General features: G+C 42.1%; 1 protein-coding gene across 7 annotated transcripts in view; it reads left to right on the top strand.

Annotated features, from left to right (window-relative positions):
• The window catches only part of IRAG2 (inositol 1,4,5-triphosphate receptor associated 2), a 64888-nt gene that overhangs the window by 23167 nt on the left and 21092 nt on the right, over positions 1–20629 (top strand). For 4 of the 7 annotated variants that reach the window (XM_043538608.1, XM_043538601.1, XM_043538590.1 and 1 more), the window contains exons 15-21: positions 707–820; positions 1588–1689; positions 12919–13082; positions 14653–14824; positions 15200–15362; positions 17606–17667; positions 20377–20485. In XM_043538608.1, coding sequence (XP_043394543.1) covers positions 707–820; positions 1588–1689; positions 12919–13082; positions 14653–14824; positions 15200–15362; positions 17606–17667; positions 20377–20485 — 886 coding nt within the window. The remainder of the gene's footprint in view (positions 1–706; positions 821–1587; positions 1690–12918; positions 13083–14652; positions 14825–15199; positions 15363–17605; positions 17668–20376; positions 20486–20629) is intronic. The other 3 variants (XM_043538596.1, XM_043538594.1, XM_043538604.1) reach the window with 2 other exon arrangements.

The following is a 20629-nucleotide window of genomic DNA, read 5'->3' as shown; positions in this document are numbered from 1 at the left end:
CCTATAGTCCCACTAGCTTGTGCAATGAAGTCTTTGTCCAGCTACACTTTTTTAAAAGCCTTCCTCGCAGCACTGGCTGCCTCTAGCTTAGTCAGTGAGGTGAGTCTGTTGCTCACTTTACCATTTTCTGAGTGCACCAACTAGTTGAGGGGTGAGAGTGGCGTTTGCAGAGAGACTGCAGGGAACTATGAAGTAATGTTAAAATGCACTGTCCCTTCTGTGGACTTGAAAGTCTGAGGAATAATTGGATAGGCAGTAATCTAACGGGAAAGCAAAATATTTCCCTATGAGAAGTTTTAACAGTATCCTTCATTGTAGTGAGCCACCATATTATGTCTCAGATTTTCATCTTGTGTCAAAGGATAATAGCAAGAGGTGAGGTCCTATTAAAATAAGTGCAAAACAGGTCTAGACTCCTATTTTTTTTGTCACTCCAGGAGTCCTAATACTCTGTCCATTGCTGTGTGTGTGTAGAGGCAAGGAGAATCTACCTCGCTCAGGCCATTCCAAAAACATTTCTAGTTCTTAAATCTCCGTGACATGATGCATTTTTGCAGCCTTGATAAGCTTAAAATTCCCATTAACTCTGACCTTCTGGTAAACACAACACGGTAGTCCTCCTGACAGTTCTAAATGTCACTGGTGCTGGTCTTTATAATACAAAGATATCAAGGGACACCTGTTTTGGCTTTTTAAAAATATATAGATCACTGGAATTGAATGGGCGGCTTTGGACGAAACATTGGACCGAGAGGTGCTGTTGTTACTGCAAGGGCCTGAACAAATGGGAGAAAACTTTAAGGCTACCATCCAAAAACTGGTATGATATTGCATAAGTAACTATTTATAGGAATGTTGGGCTCTTTCAGATTTTTAGCATTTTCAAACCATCCCACAGTCAATGTTTCCACATTAATAAATGGATAGAGAATTGGTCTCTTAGGAGCATCCTTCTGCTTTCCTGTAGTGGAAGGCTTCTCTAGTTTAAAACAAATGCATCAAACAGATTCCCCATATCACACTTACTTTCTGACTTGAGAACTGAACCTTGGAGTTACCATAAGACCTGAGTAAAGGGAAGCGCATACTTGTGCTGTCCCAGGAGAAGTTCAGGGACTGAATTGGACCAAATTGTGATTTGTTCCCTGCTTCCCCATTACTACAGTAATCTGTTCTGGCCTTTCCCTGGTGATTATTCCTCCTGCTGCTGCACTGGCTCAGTTGTGCCATGCACAGATGAGGCTCTGTCCTGGCCTACCCTCCTGTATGGGAGGGGGTGTAATCCTTCTGCAGAATCTGTGTGAAGGGAAAAGAATAAACTGGAGATCTAAATAGCCCATGCTGAAGTGCATAAAAGTGCATAAAATGGTTCATAATTGAGACCTGAAGTGAGGTAGTTTTGGGCGACTATTTGAATCCAAATATCTGGAGGCAGTGCTTCCAGCCAGTTACTTTTGTGATGCATCACTTATTGGAGAAACTTCTCTCTATTACTGTTACTAGTCTGATATCATGCTTCGGTGATGCTGTGTAGCATTAAGTATTTGAAGTGTTAATATGTATCTTTTTTTTTTTTTTTTTTTCCAGCAAGAGGAAGTCTCTGAAGTGGAAGAACTTGTTGTGACCGCTTTGCAATGGGTAGCAGATCCTGAGGTGAATTTGAGGGAGACTTGTGAAAGACAGCTTGTGGTAAGGAGCCCTGCTCTTCAAGCCACATTATTTCTGAAGTGGTGGTGTTGAAAAGCAAAAAAGCTAAGGGAGGGTGTTTGGTGTAGCCTTCAAATGATGCTTGAGGACAGAACTGATAACAATGAAGGGCTTTCTAATTAAAGGATGGGCAGATTGTTTAAAAAAAAATGGAACCCCTCCATTTTATACCTACTTCTTCTCATTTTATCCTTTCTTCTTTGGTGTATATTGCTATAAAGACTCATTTCCTTGTGGTTATGCATTTATTTGCCTGAATGAAAGGGTAGATTAAGTGGTTTCATGAGGAAAACACGGTTTTCCTCCATACTTGCTGTGTAATGTACAAGGAGTTCAGGTTTATACTCCACGTAACATACTGAAAATTCAGGTGTGTTCAGGTGAAATTTAAACATCTCAATTACAGCTGGTTGGAAAATGGGGAAAGTGTTCTTCTGTGGCAGAAAAATGACTCATTAGCCGAAAACCTTTTGACTTAAAACCAAATTTTTGATTTGGAAATGTCACCACAGTGCCTTACCCAAACTACAGATTACATATCTCATGCAACCATTGTCTATGGACTAGGTTCTCCTTGGCCACGTTCCATATCCTATGATGCACTATTCTCCCCTCTTGCTATGTTGCCGTGGTAAATATGGAAAGTACCTGACGGTGGTGTATCATGAGAGGTAGTTGGTCTTGGAACCAACCTTTAGAGGGAAATGAGGCACTACAGCAGCATTTCCAAATAAACTTTTGGGGTATTTTTGGATTTCCAACGCGCCCCCTCCCCCCCCCTTAAAAAAAAAAAAAAAAAGGGGGCAATTTTCTGTAGAAATCTGGAACTTTTTGGGAGGTAGAGGGGTGTACATGTTGTTGAAAACCTAACTTTTGCATCAAAAGTTTTGGATGGAAAACTTTAGATCAGACCTGATCTCTCTTCCTGGGTGAGATATTGAGTTGCCTCTGAATCTGGGTCATCACCTGGGAAGACAAACTTCTACATATAGTCTTCTGCTTTTGTTTTTGTGGTCGTGGCAGCCTGAGGATGAGACTCTCCTTGCCATGCCTGACTTTCCCATTAATATGTACAGGCCTCACTTTCACTTCCTTTCTCTCACACATTTCCCCCAAACAATGTCTCAAATCTTCATCCCAATGGGGCTTGAATTCTTGTCTGTTAGTTCACTCCTTCATTCGAAGATGCCATTAGCAGCTGCTCCCCCTGAAGAGACATCCATGTTGTAGTGGTTGGAAACTTAGCGCTTGTCTACGTTTTTAAAACGCTGCAGCTGCAAAGCGAGGCCTCTACCTACGCCTGCGGAAAAGGTTCTCCTGTTGGCATCGGTACTTCACCTCCAAGAGGTGGTCGCTAGGTTGACAGGATAATTCTCCCATCGACCCAGCGCAGTTTATACTGAGGGTTAGGTCGGTTTAACTGCATTATTCTGGGCTGTGGATTTTTCACACCCCTGAGTAAAGTAGTTCTACTGACCTAATTTCCTAGTGTGGACCAGGCCTTGCTTACAGGAGAAAAATTACTTGCTCCTCACAATAGGTGTCAAAGGGGTGAACTGATGCTGGCCAAACTGATCCCTAAAATCCATGGAGTTACAGCAGGGATAAACATGGCATTTTAACAGCAAAAATAGACCATGACAGACTAAGGTTAAAGCCTGCAGCAGTAGGTAATTTTTCTAGTCTAGACCAGGCTTAATAGTTGGCTGTCTCTTCCCTTCTGTATCGCTGCTGCCTGCTCACGAAAGCATGCCAGTTCTGCAGTAGGCATCCTCACACCAGACCTTGAACAACACTTCTGTGCTCCTAGTCCCTCTAGCATTCATGTGAAAGGGGTCCTCTCCAAAGCTAATGCACCCAGAGTGTGCCTGTTCACATCATCTGGGGAGTTATCAGCTCAGTATAGTTTAAGATTAAAAAGATTTACAGTGAAAACTCCTTCGAAAGGACTGCTGAGGCCCCCTGAGCAATACAGTTAAACTGACCTAACTCCTGGTGTAGACAGCACTCGGGTTGATGGGAGAATTTTCCCGTTGACCCAACTGCCACCTACCAGGGAGGTGGAGTACCTATGCTGACAGAACCTGCATTTTAAGTGTAGGCAAGCCCTAAATTTTACAGCACTACTTATGGAGACAGGTGCATTGGGTTATCCAGGCTACCTACCTACTTCTTCGCTTGTTAATGGAAGGTTCAAAGGAAAAAATATCTGAGGATGACTGAACTTCAGTCATGTGTACTCTAGAGAGGAAACCAGTTTGTTTCTCTCCCCCTTCCGTCATATTGGCTATACAGTCTCTAGACAGAATAACATAGGCTTTGGAAACTGTACCCTTGAGACCTATGAGTGGCTGACTATGACTAGAACTGGCTGCAGTGTGTGTGTGTGTGCGGGGGAGAGTTGTATTTTTGTTTTTCATCCAAAATTAGCTTTTCATTAAACAAATCATCATGGAAAAATTTCACTTTTATGAAATTTTCTGGGCTTTTCAACAAAAAGAAAAACCCTTGTTCTTACTAAAACCCCATTTTTTTTAAGGTTTTGTTTATCAATTTTTGGGGAAAATGTAAATGAAAATGAGACTACTTTTTTTTTTTTTTTCAATTTCCAACAAAACTTGGTGGTGGTTGTTTGTTTGACCAACTCTAGTAATGACCTTGCCATCCTTCTCTTTCAGAAAGCTAAGCACGTTCCACATCAGTCTCAAAACCATTCTTGTTCTAACTGCCACTACCCATCTGTTCTGTGGCATCTGTTTCTTTAAGGATGTGGGCATTCAGGGCTGGTCACTTCCTGTGACTTGCATAGGAGATTTACCCAAACTAGGAACTGGTCAGACCTCTGCTATGATCCGGCACTTAACAAAGAGAGTGTGAAATGATGCTCTCCAAGCAAGGGACTACATACATTTTTAGACTCCTGTCAAACTTCTAAAGTAGACCACATGTGGACTGAATGTTTATAGATTATACTATTTCTTCTGAATAGATGACATCCTAGAAATATGACACAATCATTTTAATTCTTTTGTTTGGTCCTTAAATTGAAGCTATTGCAATATAGAAACAAAGACTTACTCAAGAGCCACCTCTGAAAGGAACAAACGTACTGCATTGTGGTTAGCTCTTTCACAATAATTGTTGCAAGTCATTATTCAGAGAACAAAGATTAAGTTAGCTATATTACTAACCACTTTTTAATCTTGTGCCCCTTCCTCCTGAAATCCGAAAAAATCGGGTCACTCTTCAGGCAGGCTTTATTTGCTAGTTGCATGTTTCTGCCTGATTCATTAACTTGTTATCATTTCGTTAGAGTACATGTTCATAACTGCAACTCCCATTAATGCTAATGGAGTTACAGAAGTATACTGAAGAGAAGATCACTCATGAAAAACCTAGTATTTGTCTAAACTCCTTTTAGTGCTGTCCAGAGCTAGATAACCATGCACAACTCTCCTCCCAATACAGTTTCCCCTTTATTAATTTACAGTAGTAGTTTCCTGGCCTGAGTTTCTTTGAAATGAAACTACTGCTGTTTCCTGGATATTTGTGCTGGAGGGCTTGTTGTGGAAGATTTTAAAATGGCACTAGGTATGCTGCTGTCATTCTTCTGTAGCCTCCACCATGGTCCAGCTAATTCATTACCTTGCTTTAGCACCTCATTATTGAAGATGTTCTGTATCAGCCTATCTCTTCAGCAGGAGAAAGCAGGGTTACCACTTTATTTTTCTCTTCCTAGGTTCTGTTCAGGAATCTTTTCTCTTACCTCTGAAGAACTTCTGTAAACTTTCTCTTCTAAACTCCTCTGTTCCTTCTTTGATAGAGTGGTGAATTAGGAATACGTTTCTACTTCTATTTAGGATACCAGATACAGGCTACTAAAACTTCTCTTTTGCCCCCTAAGTACTCAACTGATCGGAGAAGTTTGTACTCTAAAGGTGACAATTGCCATGTTTACTTCAAAGTAAAATGTCCTAGATCTTGAAGGACAGGAGTAACTTGTGGACATCTAGTCTAGCTTTCTGCATAGCAAAAGCCATAGAATTTAATTCAATAATTCCTGCAGCATTTTTCTCTGTACAGAAAGAGACCAATATAGAGTCCAATACTTTGTGGTTGAACTAGATCATATCAAGTAGTAAGGCATCTGGTTTACTTAAAGACCCAAATGATGGAGAATTTACTACATCCCTTAGTAAGCTGTTTAGTGACTTATTATCATTGCTGTTTAAAAAATTGCATCTTACTTCAAATTTTAATATATTTTTAAATAACTTCAGCTTCTGCCATTGGTTCTGAGTCGCCTTTGATATTAAGGGGTTCTAATCTAGCAGATCTGTCCCTTGTCTATGTAGTAATAGACGATGGTTTGCTTTCAACTTGTCAGTGTCCATCACTGCTCCTAGCTTTATTTAAGTATTGTATGTTTTAAAACTGTTGCAAGAATGCCAACATGAGACAGCTCTGATAGCCTCAAATTATAACCTATAGTAGTAACACGCAAAAAAAACTATAGATATCTATCGTGCATCCATCTGCACTCACCCAAACTACCCAAGAAGCGGGGCCACGTGGGGGAGATGAGGTTAACATATTGGACTTTGGCAGACCAAGCTGGGGAGTTTAGTTCAAACTTCTTGGAAGATAGACACCCATCTTTCCCCTCAGCCCAGTTCAAATGGGAGCTAAGAGGGTGCACCTTGTCAGCTTCACTAATTGACATCTTAGAAGAACAGTGGTCTCAAGCAATCATCTCAAACTGTCTAGGTTAGACTCCACACAATAAATTCCACCCCAGAAACTAACAGGCTGCCAGTACAGATCTCGGAGCACATGTTACATCCTCTCTTAAAGCATTTCCACTATATCCATTGTTATCAATGAACAATTGGTGAAAAAGGAAGATAGCCTAAAAGGAATGACCATAGACACTTATTAGTAGCAACATATCAATGCTCTTTCACTATGTTGCTCTTAAGCAGCTACTGCTGTTTTGAGTGTCATCTGACCAAAGGCAGCCTGCTTCTTCTGATACCTCAAACCGCTACAGTACATGTTAACAATCTAGAATTGTAACAATGTGAGGTATGTTTATTATTATTATTATTGCTACAGTATTACATTAGTATAGGTACTGCATATTTTACACCTGTGTTCTATTCTGCATTCATAGCCTACCACTACACTGTATCAAGAAAGTGGTACTGAGTGATTATAAAAGTATCTATCTAGTTTTATTTTTATGTTAAGAAAAATCAATCATCAACCACAACAACGTACACAACCTCATGCTCTTATTTGTAAACCCTTTTGTACTCCCACTTAACTGTAATACTTTGTATGCACTCTAAGTTGCTCTGGATAAGGGCATCTGCTGAGCAAATAATAATGTAATTACCAAGAAGAAAAGGAGTACTTGTGGCACCTTAGAGACTAACCAATTTATTTGAGCATAAGCTTTCGTGAGCTACAGCTCACTTCATCGGATGCATACTGTGGAAAGTGTAGAAGATATTTTTATACACACAAAGCATGAAAAAATACCTCCCCCCACCCCACTCTCCTGCTGGTAATAGCTTATCTAAAGTGATCACTCTCCTTACAATGTGTATGATAATCAAGGTGGGCCATTTCCAGCACAAATCCAGGGTTTAACAAGAACGTCTGGGGGGCGGGGGGGTAGGGAAAAAAAAGGGGAAATAGCATAATGACTTAGCCACTCCCAGTCTCTATTCAAGCCTAAGTTAATTGTATTCAATTTGCAAATGAATTCCAATTCAGCAGTCTCTCGCTGGAGTCTGGATTTGAAGTTTTTTTTGTTGTAATATCGCAACTTTCATGTCTGTAATCGCGTGACCAGAGAGATTGAAGTGTTCTCCGACTGGTTTATGAATGTTATAATTCTTGACTTCTGATTTGTGTCCACTTATTCTTTTATGTGGAGACTGTCCAGTTTGACCAATGTACGTGGCAGAGGGGCATTGCTGGCACATGATGGCATATATCACATTGGTGGATGTGCAGGTGAATGAGCCTCTGATAGTGTGGCTGATTTATTAGGCCCTGTGATGGTGTCCCCTGAACAGATATGTGGGCACAGTTGGCAACGGGCTTTGTTGCAAGGATAGGTTCCTGGGTTAGTGGTTCTGTTGTGTGGTATGTGGTTGCTGGTGAGTATTTGCTTCAGGTTGGGGGGCTGTCTGTAGGCGAGGACTGGCCTGTCTCCCAAGATTTGTGAGAGTGTTGGGTCATCCTTCAGGATAGGTTGTAGATCCTTAATAATGCATTGGAGGGGTTTTAGTTGGGGGCTGAAGGTGACGGCTAGTGGCGTTCTGTTATTTTCTTTGTTAGGCCTGTCCTGTAGTAGGTGACTTCTGGGAACTCTTCTGGCTCTATCAATCTGTTTCTTCACTTCTGCAGGTGGGTATTGTAGTTGTAAGAATGCTTGATAGAGATCTTGTAGGTGTTTGTCTCTGTCTGAGGGGTTGGAGCAAATGCGGTTGTATTGCAGAGCCTGGCTGTAGACAATGGATCATGTGGTGTGGTCAGGGTGAAAGCTGGAGGCATGTAGGTAGGAATAGTGATCAGTAGGTTTCCGGTATAGGGTGGTGTTTATGTGACCATTGTTTATTAGCACTGTAGTGTCCAGGAAGTGGATCTCTTGTGTGGACTGGACCAGGCTGAGGTTGATGGTGGGATAGAAATTGTTGAAATCAGGGTGGAATTCCTCAAGGGCTTCTTTTCCATGGGTCCAGATGATGAAGATGTCATCAATATAGCACAAGTAGAGTAGGGGCGTTAGGGGACGAGAGCTGAGGAAGTGTTGTTCTAAGTCAGCCATAAAAATGTTGGCATACTGTGGGGCCATGCGGGTACCCATAGCAGTGCCGCTGATTTGAAGGTATACATTGTCCGCAAATGTAAAATAGTTATGGGTAAGGACAAAGTCACAAAGTTCAGCCACCAGGTTAGCCGTGACATTATCGGGGATAGTGTTCTTGACGGCTTGTAGTCCATCTTTGTGTGAAATGTTGGTGTAGAGGGCTTCTACATCCATAGTGGCCAGGATGGTGTTATCAGGAAGATCACCGATGGATTGTAGTTTCCTCAGGAAGTCAGTGGTGTCTCGAAGGTAGCTGGGAGTGCTGGTAGTGTAGGGCCTGAGGAGGGAGTCTACATAGCCAGACAATCCTGCTGTCAGGGTGCCAATGCCTGAGATGATAGGGATCTCCCAGGATTTCCAGGTTTATGGATCTTGGGTAGTAGATAGAATATCCCAGGTCGGGGTTCCAGGGGCGTGTCTGTGCAGATTTGATCTTGTGCTTTTTCAGGGAGTTTCTTGAGCAAATGCTGTAGTTTCTTTTGGTAACTCTCAGTGGGATCAGAGGGTAATGGCTTGTAGAAAGTGGTGTTGGAGAGCTGCCGAGCAGCCTCTTGTTCATATTCCGACCTATTCATGATGACAACAGCACCTATTTCCCCTTGTTTTTTCCAACCAACCCCCCCCCCCCCCCCCGACGTTCTTCTTAAACCCTGGATTTGTGATGGAAATGGCCCACCTTGATTATCGTACACATTGTAAGGAGAGTGATCACTTTAGATAAGCTATTACCAGCAGGAGAGTGGAGTGGGGGGCGGTATTTTTTTCATGCTTTGTGTGTATAAAAAGATCTTCTACACTTTCCACAGTATGCATCCGATGAAGTGAGCTGTAGCTCACGAAAGCTTATGCTCAAATAAATTGGTTAGTCTCTAAGGTGCCACAAGTACTCCTTTTCTTTTTGCGAATACAGACTAACACGGCTGTACTCTGAAATGTAATTACCCAAATTAAAGTAGTATTCCACCTCCGTGTATTCTATTTATAGAGTATCAACTTGCAAATTAATTAGAAATGGATAAACTCACTCATTTTGGATGAAAAACTGTTAGTTTGCTCTGCTTCTTCTCAGTCACAATGTCCCAAAGAGACCTGTAGACCCTGTCACCAAGTCCCTCTAGCTGTGAAAAGTGCTGAGTGTGTTCAAATCCTTCAACAGCTCAGAGTTTGTCAGAGGAGCTTCTTCATCAAAATCATCCTCCTTCTCTCTCGATTTTCCTCTTGATTATGAAATGTTTCATCAACACAAGCTCTTTTCTCTGGCCTTGCTGCAGGGCTCAGTAATTCTTCATCGGTTATCTCTCTGAATATGAGCAAATCCACACTGCTACAATGTCCTCCTTTTTCTATGCTTGCTTGAAGTGGAGCATCATTCAGGGGGTCATCAAACTGTTCAATATCCTCGTCTTGCACTGGCACAACAAATTTGCCTTTCCTGAAACAATTGGAAATTGTCGGCTTTACATCTTGCCATGCCTCGGCAACAAGAAAGATGAATGCAGTCTAGCAAATTTACAGTTTTCAGGACTGTCTGAACATCTATGGGGTCTGCATCAAGAGCAACAATAATCTGGTTTGCAATTTTTGATTGGTAATATCCCTTTGTGTTCTTAATCACACCTTGATCCACAGGTTGCATCAAAGATGTAGCATTGGGGGTAAGAATTCAAGCTGAATGTTAGTGAGAACCACTCACTGGATAACGGCTCCACACATATCCAAGACAAGGCCTATCTTAAGGCTTTACAAGCAAAGCCGGCAATCACCCATTTTTAGCTAGTTGGTGAAAACTCCCCTGTCACCCACGCATTCACTGAACTGACGTAATTGAGAAGTTAACTGAAATTATGCGGAAAGCATCTGGGTAGTTTTGACTTCCCAGTCATGAACACTGGTCATTTGTCACTCTGATCCAGGTTGTCACAGACAAGCACAGTCCTTTGAAGCTTTACCTCCTTCTAGCTTTCCATTTTTTTCTATATGTCCTCTGTCACAGAGCCCTTTCAGATAAAGTCCTGTTTAGTAAGCATTGTAGATGCCAGCTGGGGAAAACTTTTTCAAGAATGTGAGGAATTTTTTCATGCTACCATTGCTCAGCTGCTGGTTTGTCCGCTGACTGTTTTTCGCCATGATCCTTTTTTTGGAAGCAACATTGAAGTATTTCTTCCATCTGGTAAACCAATTGTCACTTGCCTTAAAATCATTCAATCCAAGTGAAGGGACCAGCTTAAGGGCTTTTCACTTGATTGCAAGTCCAGCAAGCAATGCTCCCTGTACCCTCTTCTCCTTGAACCATATAAAGAGAGCCTGGTTGACATCAGGGGCTTTTCCTTCATGCCCGTGCTTACAACAGCTATTTGACTGTCCGTCTTTGTATTTAGCCAAAAGCTTATCCTTCTGCTTCCACATTCTGCGTACAGTCGACCTGTGTAGCTCCCATTTGACTGCAACTTGGTTTTGAGTAGCCCCCAGAGTTTGACAGTCTTGGATAATCTGTACTTTTTTTTTCTTTCAGTGAGACTTCTTGGGATTTGTCTGGTGTTTTTTGACACCAAAAAATGATGCAAGTAAGTGGGGGATGTGATGTGTCAAATGTTGCTCTTATGTGGCGGCTACGTTGCTGTTACCAAGTGGACAATTCATAGTACGGAAAATGTTCCCAGGGGAAAAGTTGCTCATAAGCAACGGTTGCTCCTACAAGGTATTGCTGCAAACAAGTGCTTACTGTTGCAGAAGGAAGACCATATTTCTTCCAAAATGGATCTGGTAATAGAGCCAAGAGTTGCTATTCATAGTGGTTTTAAGACCTTGCAATGGGACCCAAGTAGTCTCATAATCTACTAGAGAAACCGGACAATGCTTACTACCATATAAGAAGTATGCCCCTCTTTTTCTTCTTTATATGCTCTTCTGTCTCCATTAGCCAGGCTGTGTCCTTAAACCAAGAACGGAAAGGTAGATATTTGTTTGGTTTTAATGGTACCACCTCTCTGACTATAACAGTCTATTGCAAGGGCTGGTGTCTAAATTGTTTAAGGAATTCTTGTCAAGAACTTGCTTTCTTTCTGAAAGATCAGACATTTCTTTGAGAGTAAATAGCATGGGCAATAACTTCCTGAGTTGTATACTTTTCAGGTACCATGAGAAATTCCAGCAGTTAGGCTAGTCATTGTGTAGAATTGACTCTACTCTGTAAAAGTTACATTAACCTAGGAAGCTTCATCCCCAGCTTAGCTGAGGTGGAATTGTAAGCCAAGAAACCGTTCCAAAAAAGTGTCCAGGTAGTGCTCTACTGCAGTCTTACTAATCACATGACAGACACTGTACCTGTCCATCTACAGTGCATGCTCACTGCCATCTGGAGTTCATTCTTGGAAGGTGTTGTTGCTAGCTGACCAGATAGGCCTCGCACAAAGTAAACAACATTAACTTGCACATTAGCATGGTTAAATCTGGTACAAATTCATATAAACTGTACCCTGAAACACTCCAATTGCTGTCACTGAAGTTACTTTCTCCCATGGTACTAAAAGGCGTTGTCTTTCACTCTCTCTGCCTGTCTCTTCACCTAATGTGAAGCCACAAATAAAGAATTGTAAAATAGTGTATAATGCCATGCTCTGAACCTTCTGGAAAGCATCTGTGTTGGTGATTATTAGGGCTGTTCTAACAAGAGTAAGTATCTTCCACAGTTTTTAAAGAAAACAAAAACACTTGTTACCATTTCTCCCCGCCCCCCCCCCCCCCCCATTTACAATAACATTTTCATTGCAATGGGAATTTTTCATTGTGAATAAAAAAAACTCTTGTTTTTCTTTTCAAAAATAAATTTTTGGTAGTTCTTCCTGTCTCCCTCCCCCTTTCCAGGGGAAGAACTATGTGTGTTTGGGGGGGAGGGGAGGGGGAAGAGAGCTTGTTGGGTTCTTTGAAGTCTGGACCCAATTTTTTATTTCAAGTGTCTTTAATTTCAGTGGAGGATTTTGAAGGAGATGGTTTTTCTGCAAAAATATTTACTTCCTTTGAAAAATAGATGAAAAGCTGCTTTTCAAGCAGCTGTACTGATTATGCTATTCTATACCATGTCCTTATCTGTCTTCCCCTTCAGAAAACTGAGTGGGGTTAAACTCAATGTTGTGTGAACCCATCCTCCTTGTTTACTTACTGCTGGCAGTCTAGTATATGGACATTTATTAGCCTACTAAGGGATGGCAGGTAGGGAGAGGCTGTCTCTGCTGACCAGAGACCCTGTACAGTTCTAAGTGGCATGTTAAGTAAACCTTATGCTACACTGTTATAACCATGTGGCATTTTTAACTTTTAAAAACGAATAGGACCTCAAGCAAGTGCTAGAAGAGAAGATAAATCACTGGATTAAAAAGCTCCATCTCTTAGAAGAACACAGAGAATCCTTGGATAAAGAGTATGTTAGAATGGCAGGAAATCTGAGGAGAATAAAAACAGAGCAGCTTCACTTCAGGAAAGAGCTCTCTTCCAGGTACATCTAATTCTCTCCTCCTCCTCCCCCCGTGTAAATGAGACATGGAACTCCTGAACGAGACTGCTTAAAATTGAAAACCCATCGCATGCTCCTTTTGTGAGCAGATCTGTTTAAAGGTGTTTTATCCGACATGGAGTTATCCTTTGTGTACCAAGTAAGAATGCATCATTGTAGAGACTCTTCTCAAACACCAGGCAGACCACAGACTAAACAGTTGAAAAGCTGCATGTTCTGCAGGTGCAACCACTAAATAAGCAGAACTGTTGGCTGTGTATGAAGTTGATGGTCTGTCAAACATGGGCTTGTCGACATCCTTACTTATTGGAAGTGATCTGCTATACCAGACTGACCCATTTCTAGCTCAGGGTGGCACACTGCCTTGATTTACTAGGAGTCGGGGAAAATTTGGACTCCAAATGGATTATTTTCTTCTAGGAGAAATGGGTAAACGTAGGCTAGGAAAGAACACTCCTATCCTCCTTATATTTGTGATAGCCACCTGGGTTTAAACAGTGATGTATAAGTACAGCAGCAAAGGGCACACAACTGTGAACTCACATCAGGCTTTCAGGAAAGCAGCTGTTCAAGTTTCCCACCCAGATGAGTTTGTCTAACCTGTTCCCTACACATGCACAAATCCTCTGGAAAAGGATATGCCTGGCCTGTCTATTCAGGGGTGGGTGTAAAATGTCTAGTGTAATGCAACATACAAACAAGGAGAATTGGCATGTACAATGTGCCCCCTACTACGCACTCATATTTGGGTACACCACTTAATCTCTCAGGGCTTGGAGTTCATATGTTCAGAGTGTTCTCCTGGCCTGATCTATTCCTGTGTCTTTCTGAATCTCCCACCATTGGTGTAGCGCTAGTGTAGGCCAGCTGCTGGTGGAGTGCCCAGCTCGGGGTCACTCTCTCTGATAAAAAGGGTGGCTGGTAATGCCACCAGTGGCGCTGTAACAGAGGGAAGACATTCAGAACAAGGTCGCTTAGATACAGCCCCCCTGTTCTGCAATGCAAAATAAGGCTAAGGGTCCCTGAACAGCCACTTTCTGTCACAGGGACTTGTGTGGTGCTGACGTTCCATCCGTAGTTGTCACTTAAGTCTCACTGGTGCACCCTTTACAGCACCAAGTGACAAATCAGAGCTGCATAACCGTAGTGATCATTAACTCTGCCTGCAGGCTCAACTTCTGCTATTTTTACAAATGCTCTTGACTTTGGATCCTCTTACCACTTTTCCCTAAAATAGCCAAATAGACGGTCTATGATACGTTTTTTAAAATACCTTTTTAAAGTATTTGGTACTGGTGCAGTAAACGCGTACTCCTTTTCCACATTGGAATTCATCTAGACAGGACTTGCATAGCAGTTGCACAGCTTTGGGTGGCTAGGAACCTGCTGAAAACCTACACTTCTTCTGATCTGCCAGATGAGTACAAACAGCCTTGTTTACTTGGTGGGTTAATCTCTAAACCCCTTGTTTCTGTTTGGGAAGTTAAACTATATTAAAGCTTTTTAATAGCATGTGGTCTCTCTCTTAGTGACTGGGTATCACACTTTCTAGGCATATTTTTCTGAACGGTCAGGGACAGCTTGTGTCCTGCACTCTTACCCCCTGCAGACAACACGAGCTAGAAGCTGTCAAACAGTTGAAAGAAGAAGCTGTCAGTCAGGCAGATGTTCTCGGCTTGCAGCTCCAAGAAGCTACCAAACAGTTGGAGGACGCCAGCAAACAGGTAGGGGAGTGACTTGCCGTTCCACACACCAGAAAGCGATGCTTTATACGCCTCTGCTAGCAAATAGGAAACTATGCTTTGTTGGAATGAACAGCCACACCGCAAAACTGTGACTTGCAGAGGAAGTAAAAGCAGAGGAGGTGGCGTCAACAGCCTGCTGATGAAAGAGACAATTTTGCATATTTGTGGTGGCTTAAAAAAACAAAACTCAGAAATAGCTCCCATACGCAGTCCACCCAAATGTAAAAATGCAGAAGTTCAGTCGGGGCTTATCACTTCCTGAGAGAACAGATGTATTTCAGTTTCATTTGCATGAACAGTAGAGACCTTTTTTGTGCCAGCCAGGGCTGTGATCTCTTTCTATTCTGTGCTCAGGTTACGGATCGAGATGGGGTGCTTCATTCTGCCTGGGAAGAAGCCACATATTTGCGAAGTGTGTTAGAGGAAGCCATTTCTGAGCAGAGAGCCCTTCAGGCTATGAATACGGCTTTAATAAGCTCTTGCCAGACACTTCAGGAAAAAGATAAAGAGCAGAAAAGTAAGTACTCTTGTAGTATTCACTTATAGCACTGGCAAGCGTTAAGCTGCAGTCGATAGTGGAAGAATCAAATGTAGTCACGCTAGACGGTGACCTTTGTGTTACTTCACTCTGTGGAAGTTCGGTTTCCTTCAAGAATGCTTCAGTCGTTCCTCCTTGTGCGATGATCCAAACAGGACTTGAGCTCAGCAAGGTCCAGAGCCGTTGACCTTTCAAAGAGAGACTTCCAACCAAAATTCCAGGGTCCCCAAGACCTGGGGTTGGTGACTCAGTAGGTGGCGCTTTTCCCTCTGAGTCAGGACTAAGTGTAAAGGAGCAGTGTAGCTGCAGATGCTGTTCTTGTGCCTAAGCAACCACCTTAGTGTTGGGAGTTAATCCTCTTGCCCTGCTACCTCAACTTCCTGTGCTGTAGATACTCTATACAAAGTTGCCCATCCTTTCTGTATGGGATTGCACTGCAGTCTTAAACTGTTTCACCTAGAGGCTGCCGCATTTTGGCAGATGTCACTTTGTGTCATTCCTTTTAAAATATAAATGAAGCTCTTTCCTAAACTTCTGAGACTTCATACATTTACCTGGTATTTGCCCCTTCTTAATAGCGATAACCCAGAAAGCTTTGATATGTAAAGTCTCTGTTCCTGTAGAATCAATGGAGCTCTGGTGGCTTGCCCCAGCTGAGCGTCTGGCTCCAGGTACATATGAGCCATGCTGCCATGGGGGAAATGTACTCTAAAGAAAAAGCTTGTGGCAGGGATACATTGTAAATGATTTACCAGTTTTGAAACCAGAACACACTCTGGGAAGATTACGCTGAGCTGAGGCAGAGACATGCTCCTAAGCACTTGTCTGAAACTGGTCCCTTAAGAATATTACGCCCTGGTATTGCAGAAACTTCCCCAAGATGGTTTTACAGATTGCAGGTATATTCCTTCGTATTCAAGTGAGCATTTTAGCTGACCTAGCATGTGTGCACGCACGCTGCATTTGCACATTCGCCCTTTAGTTATGACGATAGCCCCAAGGAAGAGGCGTAAAAATGGAAATTGGTGTGTTCTTTTCCTTGGTAGGCTCTGGCAGGAGTGTAACTCCTAAGAACAAAACAAACACCAAAAAAATCCCATTTTAAAAACAGAGGGGTATCTCCCCGGTCAATGTAGATGAAGCCAGTGGATCTACACTGACTTCCTATTTGAAGAGTCTGTCTTAAAATCTGGGAGTCTCTTGTTGAACACGGAACTCTCTAAAGACCATTCTTAACAACGGTATGGACATAGAATTGATGCTAAAAATGGTACCACTTCACACATACTCCCTTTGTGTGGTCAATCACTTCTGCTTTCTTCCCTAAGGCCAGTTTGACACCTCTGCTCACGTGGAGTAAACTACTCCACCAGTAATTCTGCTGCTAGCAATGCTACCAATACAGTACTAAAAATCAATGGAATTTGCTGAGGAAGGTACTACTTGGTCTGAGTAAGGGTGGCAGAACTGACCCTATGTTTAGAGTCTCTGGTACCTTAACGTAACATTTAATTGCTAGAGCAGTTAGTGCTGATAGCGCTAATACTGCTACTGAGAGCTGGATCCTAATCTGTGGAAGAGGAACGAGAGGCAATTAAGCAAGTTTCCACTGCCGAAGTATTATTGCAGTGATGCACAAAGCAAAATACAGTTAATTTCTGTTTGTATTGCACTAGTGTTTGGGAGTGCAGGGGGTGGGGCTATTGCACTAGGTGCTGTAGGCAGTGAACCAAAGGACTCTCCATTCTCTTAAGAACACTTTCTGGCCTCTGTGTGCAATACTGGAAACTAAAATAAAACCAACAAATTGCTATTTCATGGGGGGGGGGGAGGAACATCTCAAATATGATCTGGAATCACAGGCCCAAACCTGGTGGCCTATGACACCGTGTTTAGAGCTGTTATTCAGAGTGCTGTTGTATTCTAAAAACAGTGATACTCTGATACAAAACACATCCCTTTCTGTATTTAAATAAGGAAAAGAAAATTAGAGCAATGCCTAGGATGTTTTCAGTATCTCCCCCACAGTGGAATATGGTCTCTCATATGCATCTGTTTTTAAAATCTTAGGAATACATGAAAATTGCAGGTACAAATAGCTGATGGTTAAAATTTAACTCCATCCATGATGGGCAAAAACAAGGTTAAAAGGAACCCTAAGAGCACCTAAAATGGTTCTTTATAATTTAACATTCAGTGATTATGTAAATGTCTCTTCATAGCCACTGTTAACACACTGAGAGAGAAACTGTTTAAGGGGCAACTTTGTGGATTGCTGTGTCAGGTATGAAATCTATTATCTCACCTGGTGGTGGAGGAGAGCATTTCATGGCACAGAGGACACCAGGGTGAATGTCCATCTACAATTTGTCTGAAGTCCAATCTGAGGTCCATTTTTTCTAACAACCTATGCTACTTTTTTTTCCTAGTGTTTAATTTTTGTAAACGTACTGGCTGAAGGGAACTGTGCAGGCAGATCCGCATGTAGCCCTCAGATTCCCCTCCTCACGCGCCCTGGGCCAGATACTGTCCCTGCATGGTTCCACACGGAGCATGTTGTTCGGCACTCATGGTCAACAACTGGTGGTGGTCATGTGCTTAAAAGGATGTTACCTTCATATCTTTAAAATCTGTGTGTGTTTGACTGCCACACACTGAACAATGTGCATCTTTGCTGTTCTGAAGGCCAGTTTAAAAAACAGGAGGGAATGCAGACAAATGGGAGCACTAACTGTGTGGCTGGTAAAAGGAAGAGGATAATAGGAAAGGGTTTGTATTGCAGCAGCAACACTTCATCTTTACAATTTCCATCCAACTTAGTCTGGGGGAAATTTAATAATGTCCCTTCGTTTTGTGACAATTCTGTGCCAGCTTGGTAGCAAAGAACACCAGTGTTCCAGCAATGGCAATAGGGAAGGTAAATGCACTACTTTATATAAACAGTCGGGCAAGGACAACATTTTCTGTTTTGTGGGGAAATCCTGAGTTCAAAATCCCTTCCATCTGTTCTGGATCTGAAAAAAACATTTCTAAATTTCATGTACCCAGTCTGACTTTCACTTAACATTTTAATAAAAAATCAAAATATTTCATTATGAAAATGTGGCAATGGAACTTTCTTTAACGTTATCAAAATGCTTCGTGTTCACTTTTTTGTAAACAGAAATTGGTCAAAATCAATACATCCAGGAGACACTTTCAACAAATAGGCATTTTCCAATGCCAAAACATTTTCTATTGGAAAATTCCCAACCAGCCCTATTACTATAACCTTATTTACTCAGGTATTAATAGATCAGGCTTTATTTTGACAAAGTTGTGCTCCCTCCAAAGACTTTAAAAAAGATAAATGCTTTACTGGAGGCCCCAATCCTGCAAACGCATCCACATGTGCATAAGCTTACGCACAGAGGTAACTGAGACAAGTTACAGATCATTTGCATGAGTAAAATTAAGCTTCTGCAAAGATTAAACAGAAGCAGAATTGGTTAAATTGGGTAGTATTCTGATTGCATAACTGTAAGAATCCCTCCAATAGAAGGATATTAATCCAACCGACAGTATGGCTTCTACAAGCAGTAATAGCATATACTTTTCTCTCCCTGTCCAGTTGCCCTAACGATCTTCCTATTACAATAGAGTTGCATAGATGGGGAGTCTAGTGACTACAGTCCACTGTCTAGTTTAAACCAAGAAACAGTAAAAGAGAAGATAGTGAGAAATTCTGACCACTCTTGTTGGTCCTGTACTTTTTTCCCTGTCACACGGGGGAGGGGAAAACATTGATTCTACCAGAACTGTGCCAAAAATTGGTAACTTTTTTTTTTTAACAGCTTTAAGAGTAGCCTTCAAGAATTTACAATGAATAAATGCTATCCTATTCTTGGCTTATCTTATCTTTATGCCTTGCTTTATATTGTCACTCTGTAAACATTTTGCGCCTGGGAAATTTTGAAATCCAGATCTCTTGATAGACGTCTCTCTGCAAAGTTGTTTGTTTTTTTGAGGGGGTTGGTTTGGTTATTTTTGCAAAGTTAAACTTTTTTGGTGTGTATCTTCCATTGACTGTCCCTGCCTTCGGCTTCTGTAAAACACGTGTGGCAGAAGATAGTCTTCTGTTGCTTTTTTTGAAAAGTTACTGTTCTAAGACATAGGTGACCCTTCTCAGAAGGACTAGAAGCTGAAGACTCAGTGGAAACTCGGACTAGAGTTTTTGAAGCTCGAAGACATACATTCCTCATTAAAATACAGACACTTCATTTGTTTCAGAACCATGTAAAAATAACACCTTTCCCCCACATGTGGGTGAATGGCTACTGCTGGATAAATCCTTTCCAATACTCATTATTTGATTTTTTTCGGCAGTAAAAGGCCTCATTTGAACAACGGTTAGCGTATACAATTGAGGGGGAACTAGGACGCAGGTGGTACTCCTCCTCTTCCCCCCCCCCCACCCCATGGGGACTGAGTCTGTTGGTGGGAGGGGAAGGGGAACTGCAGAGGAGAGCCTTATAGGAGCCATTGGAGATGCTGCCAAAGCAGACACACTCAGTCTTCACTGGACTTTCTCTGCCCTTTGACTGGTTGTTTTTTGCTCTCACCCTCTTTTCAGCTCAGCTTGATTCCATGCCTGCCCCTCTCACCCTCTTTCTGCCCTATTCTGCCCCGCTCACCTCCTCCTTCAGTGTCCCCTTCCTTTTACTTCACTTTCTAATTAGCTTATCCCTGCTGAACTAAACCCACTACCGGAAAAAAAAATGGCACTAATATGTCTGCCACTGTCGCATTGTCCATGCTGCTTGTGTATTGTACCCCTTCTCCCACCCCATGTGGGGCTTGTCAGTTAGACTGTAAGCTCTTCAGGGTGGGGATTGCTTAGCATTCTGTCTCTACAGTGCCTAGCACAATGGGAACATTCTTGGCTGGTCTTAGATGCTACTGTAAGTAACCTGATGAATAATAACCTGCCATAAACTTTCCCTTCTCCAATTAGCACCTTTGCTCCTTCAAAAGATTTGGGGGCCAAGAAGCAGGTCGGAGCACTGGACTTCCCCAGGCACCCTCTTTGAGATACTCATGCTGGTATTCTACACCTCTGCTAGGTAAGATCTGCTGGCTACTCTTTTATGGTTTTTGCCTTCTTTTGTACCCTGATCTTTTGAAGCGCAGAAGTAGTTGGGGGATGACCTAAAACTGTCTAATGTAACATGGTGCTAAATCTAAAATAGCAAAGGATTAGAACAATT

Source organism: Chelonia mydas, chromosome 1 (genome assembly GCF_015237465.2).
Source record: "Chelonia mydas isolate rCheMyd1 chromosome 1, rCheMyd1.pri.v2, whole genome shotgun sequence".
Lineage (NCBI taxonomy): Eukaryota > Metazoa > Chordata > Testudines > Cheloniidae > Chelonia > Chelonia mydas.
The sequence above is the reverse complement of the archived record's forward strand: the minus strand, read 5'-3'. Positions and strand labels throughout refer to the sequence as shown.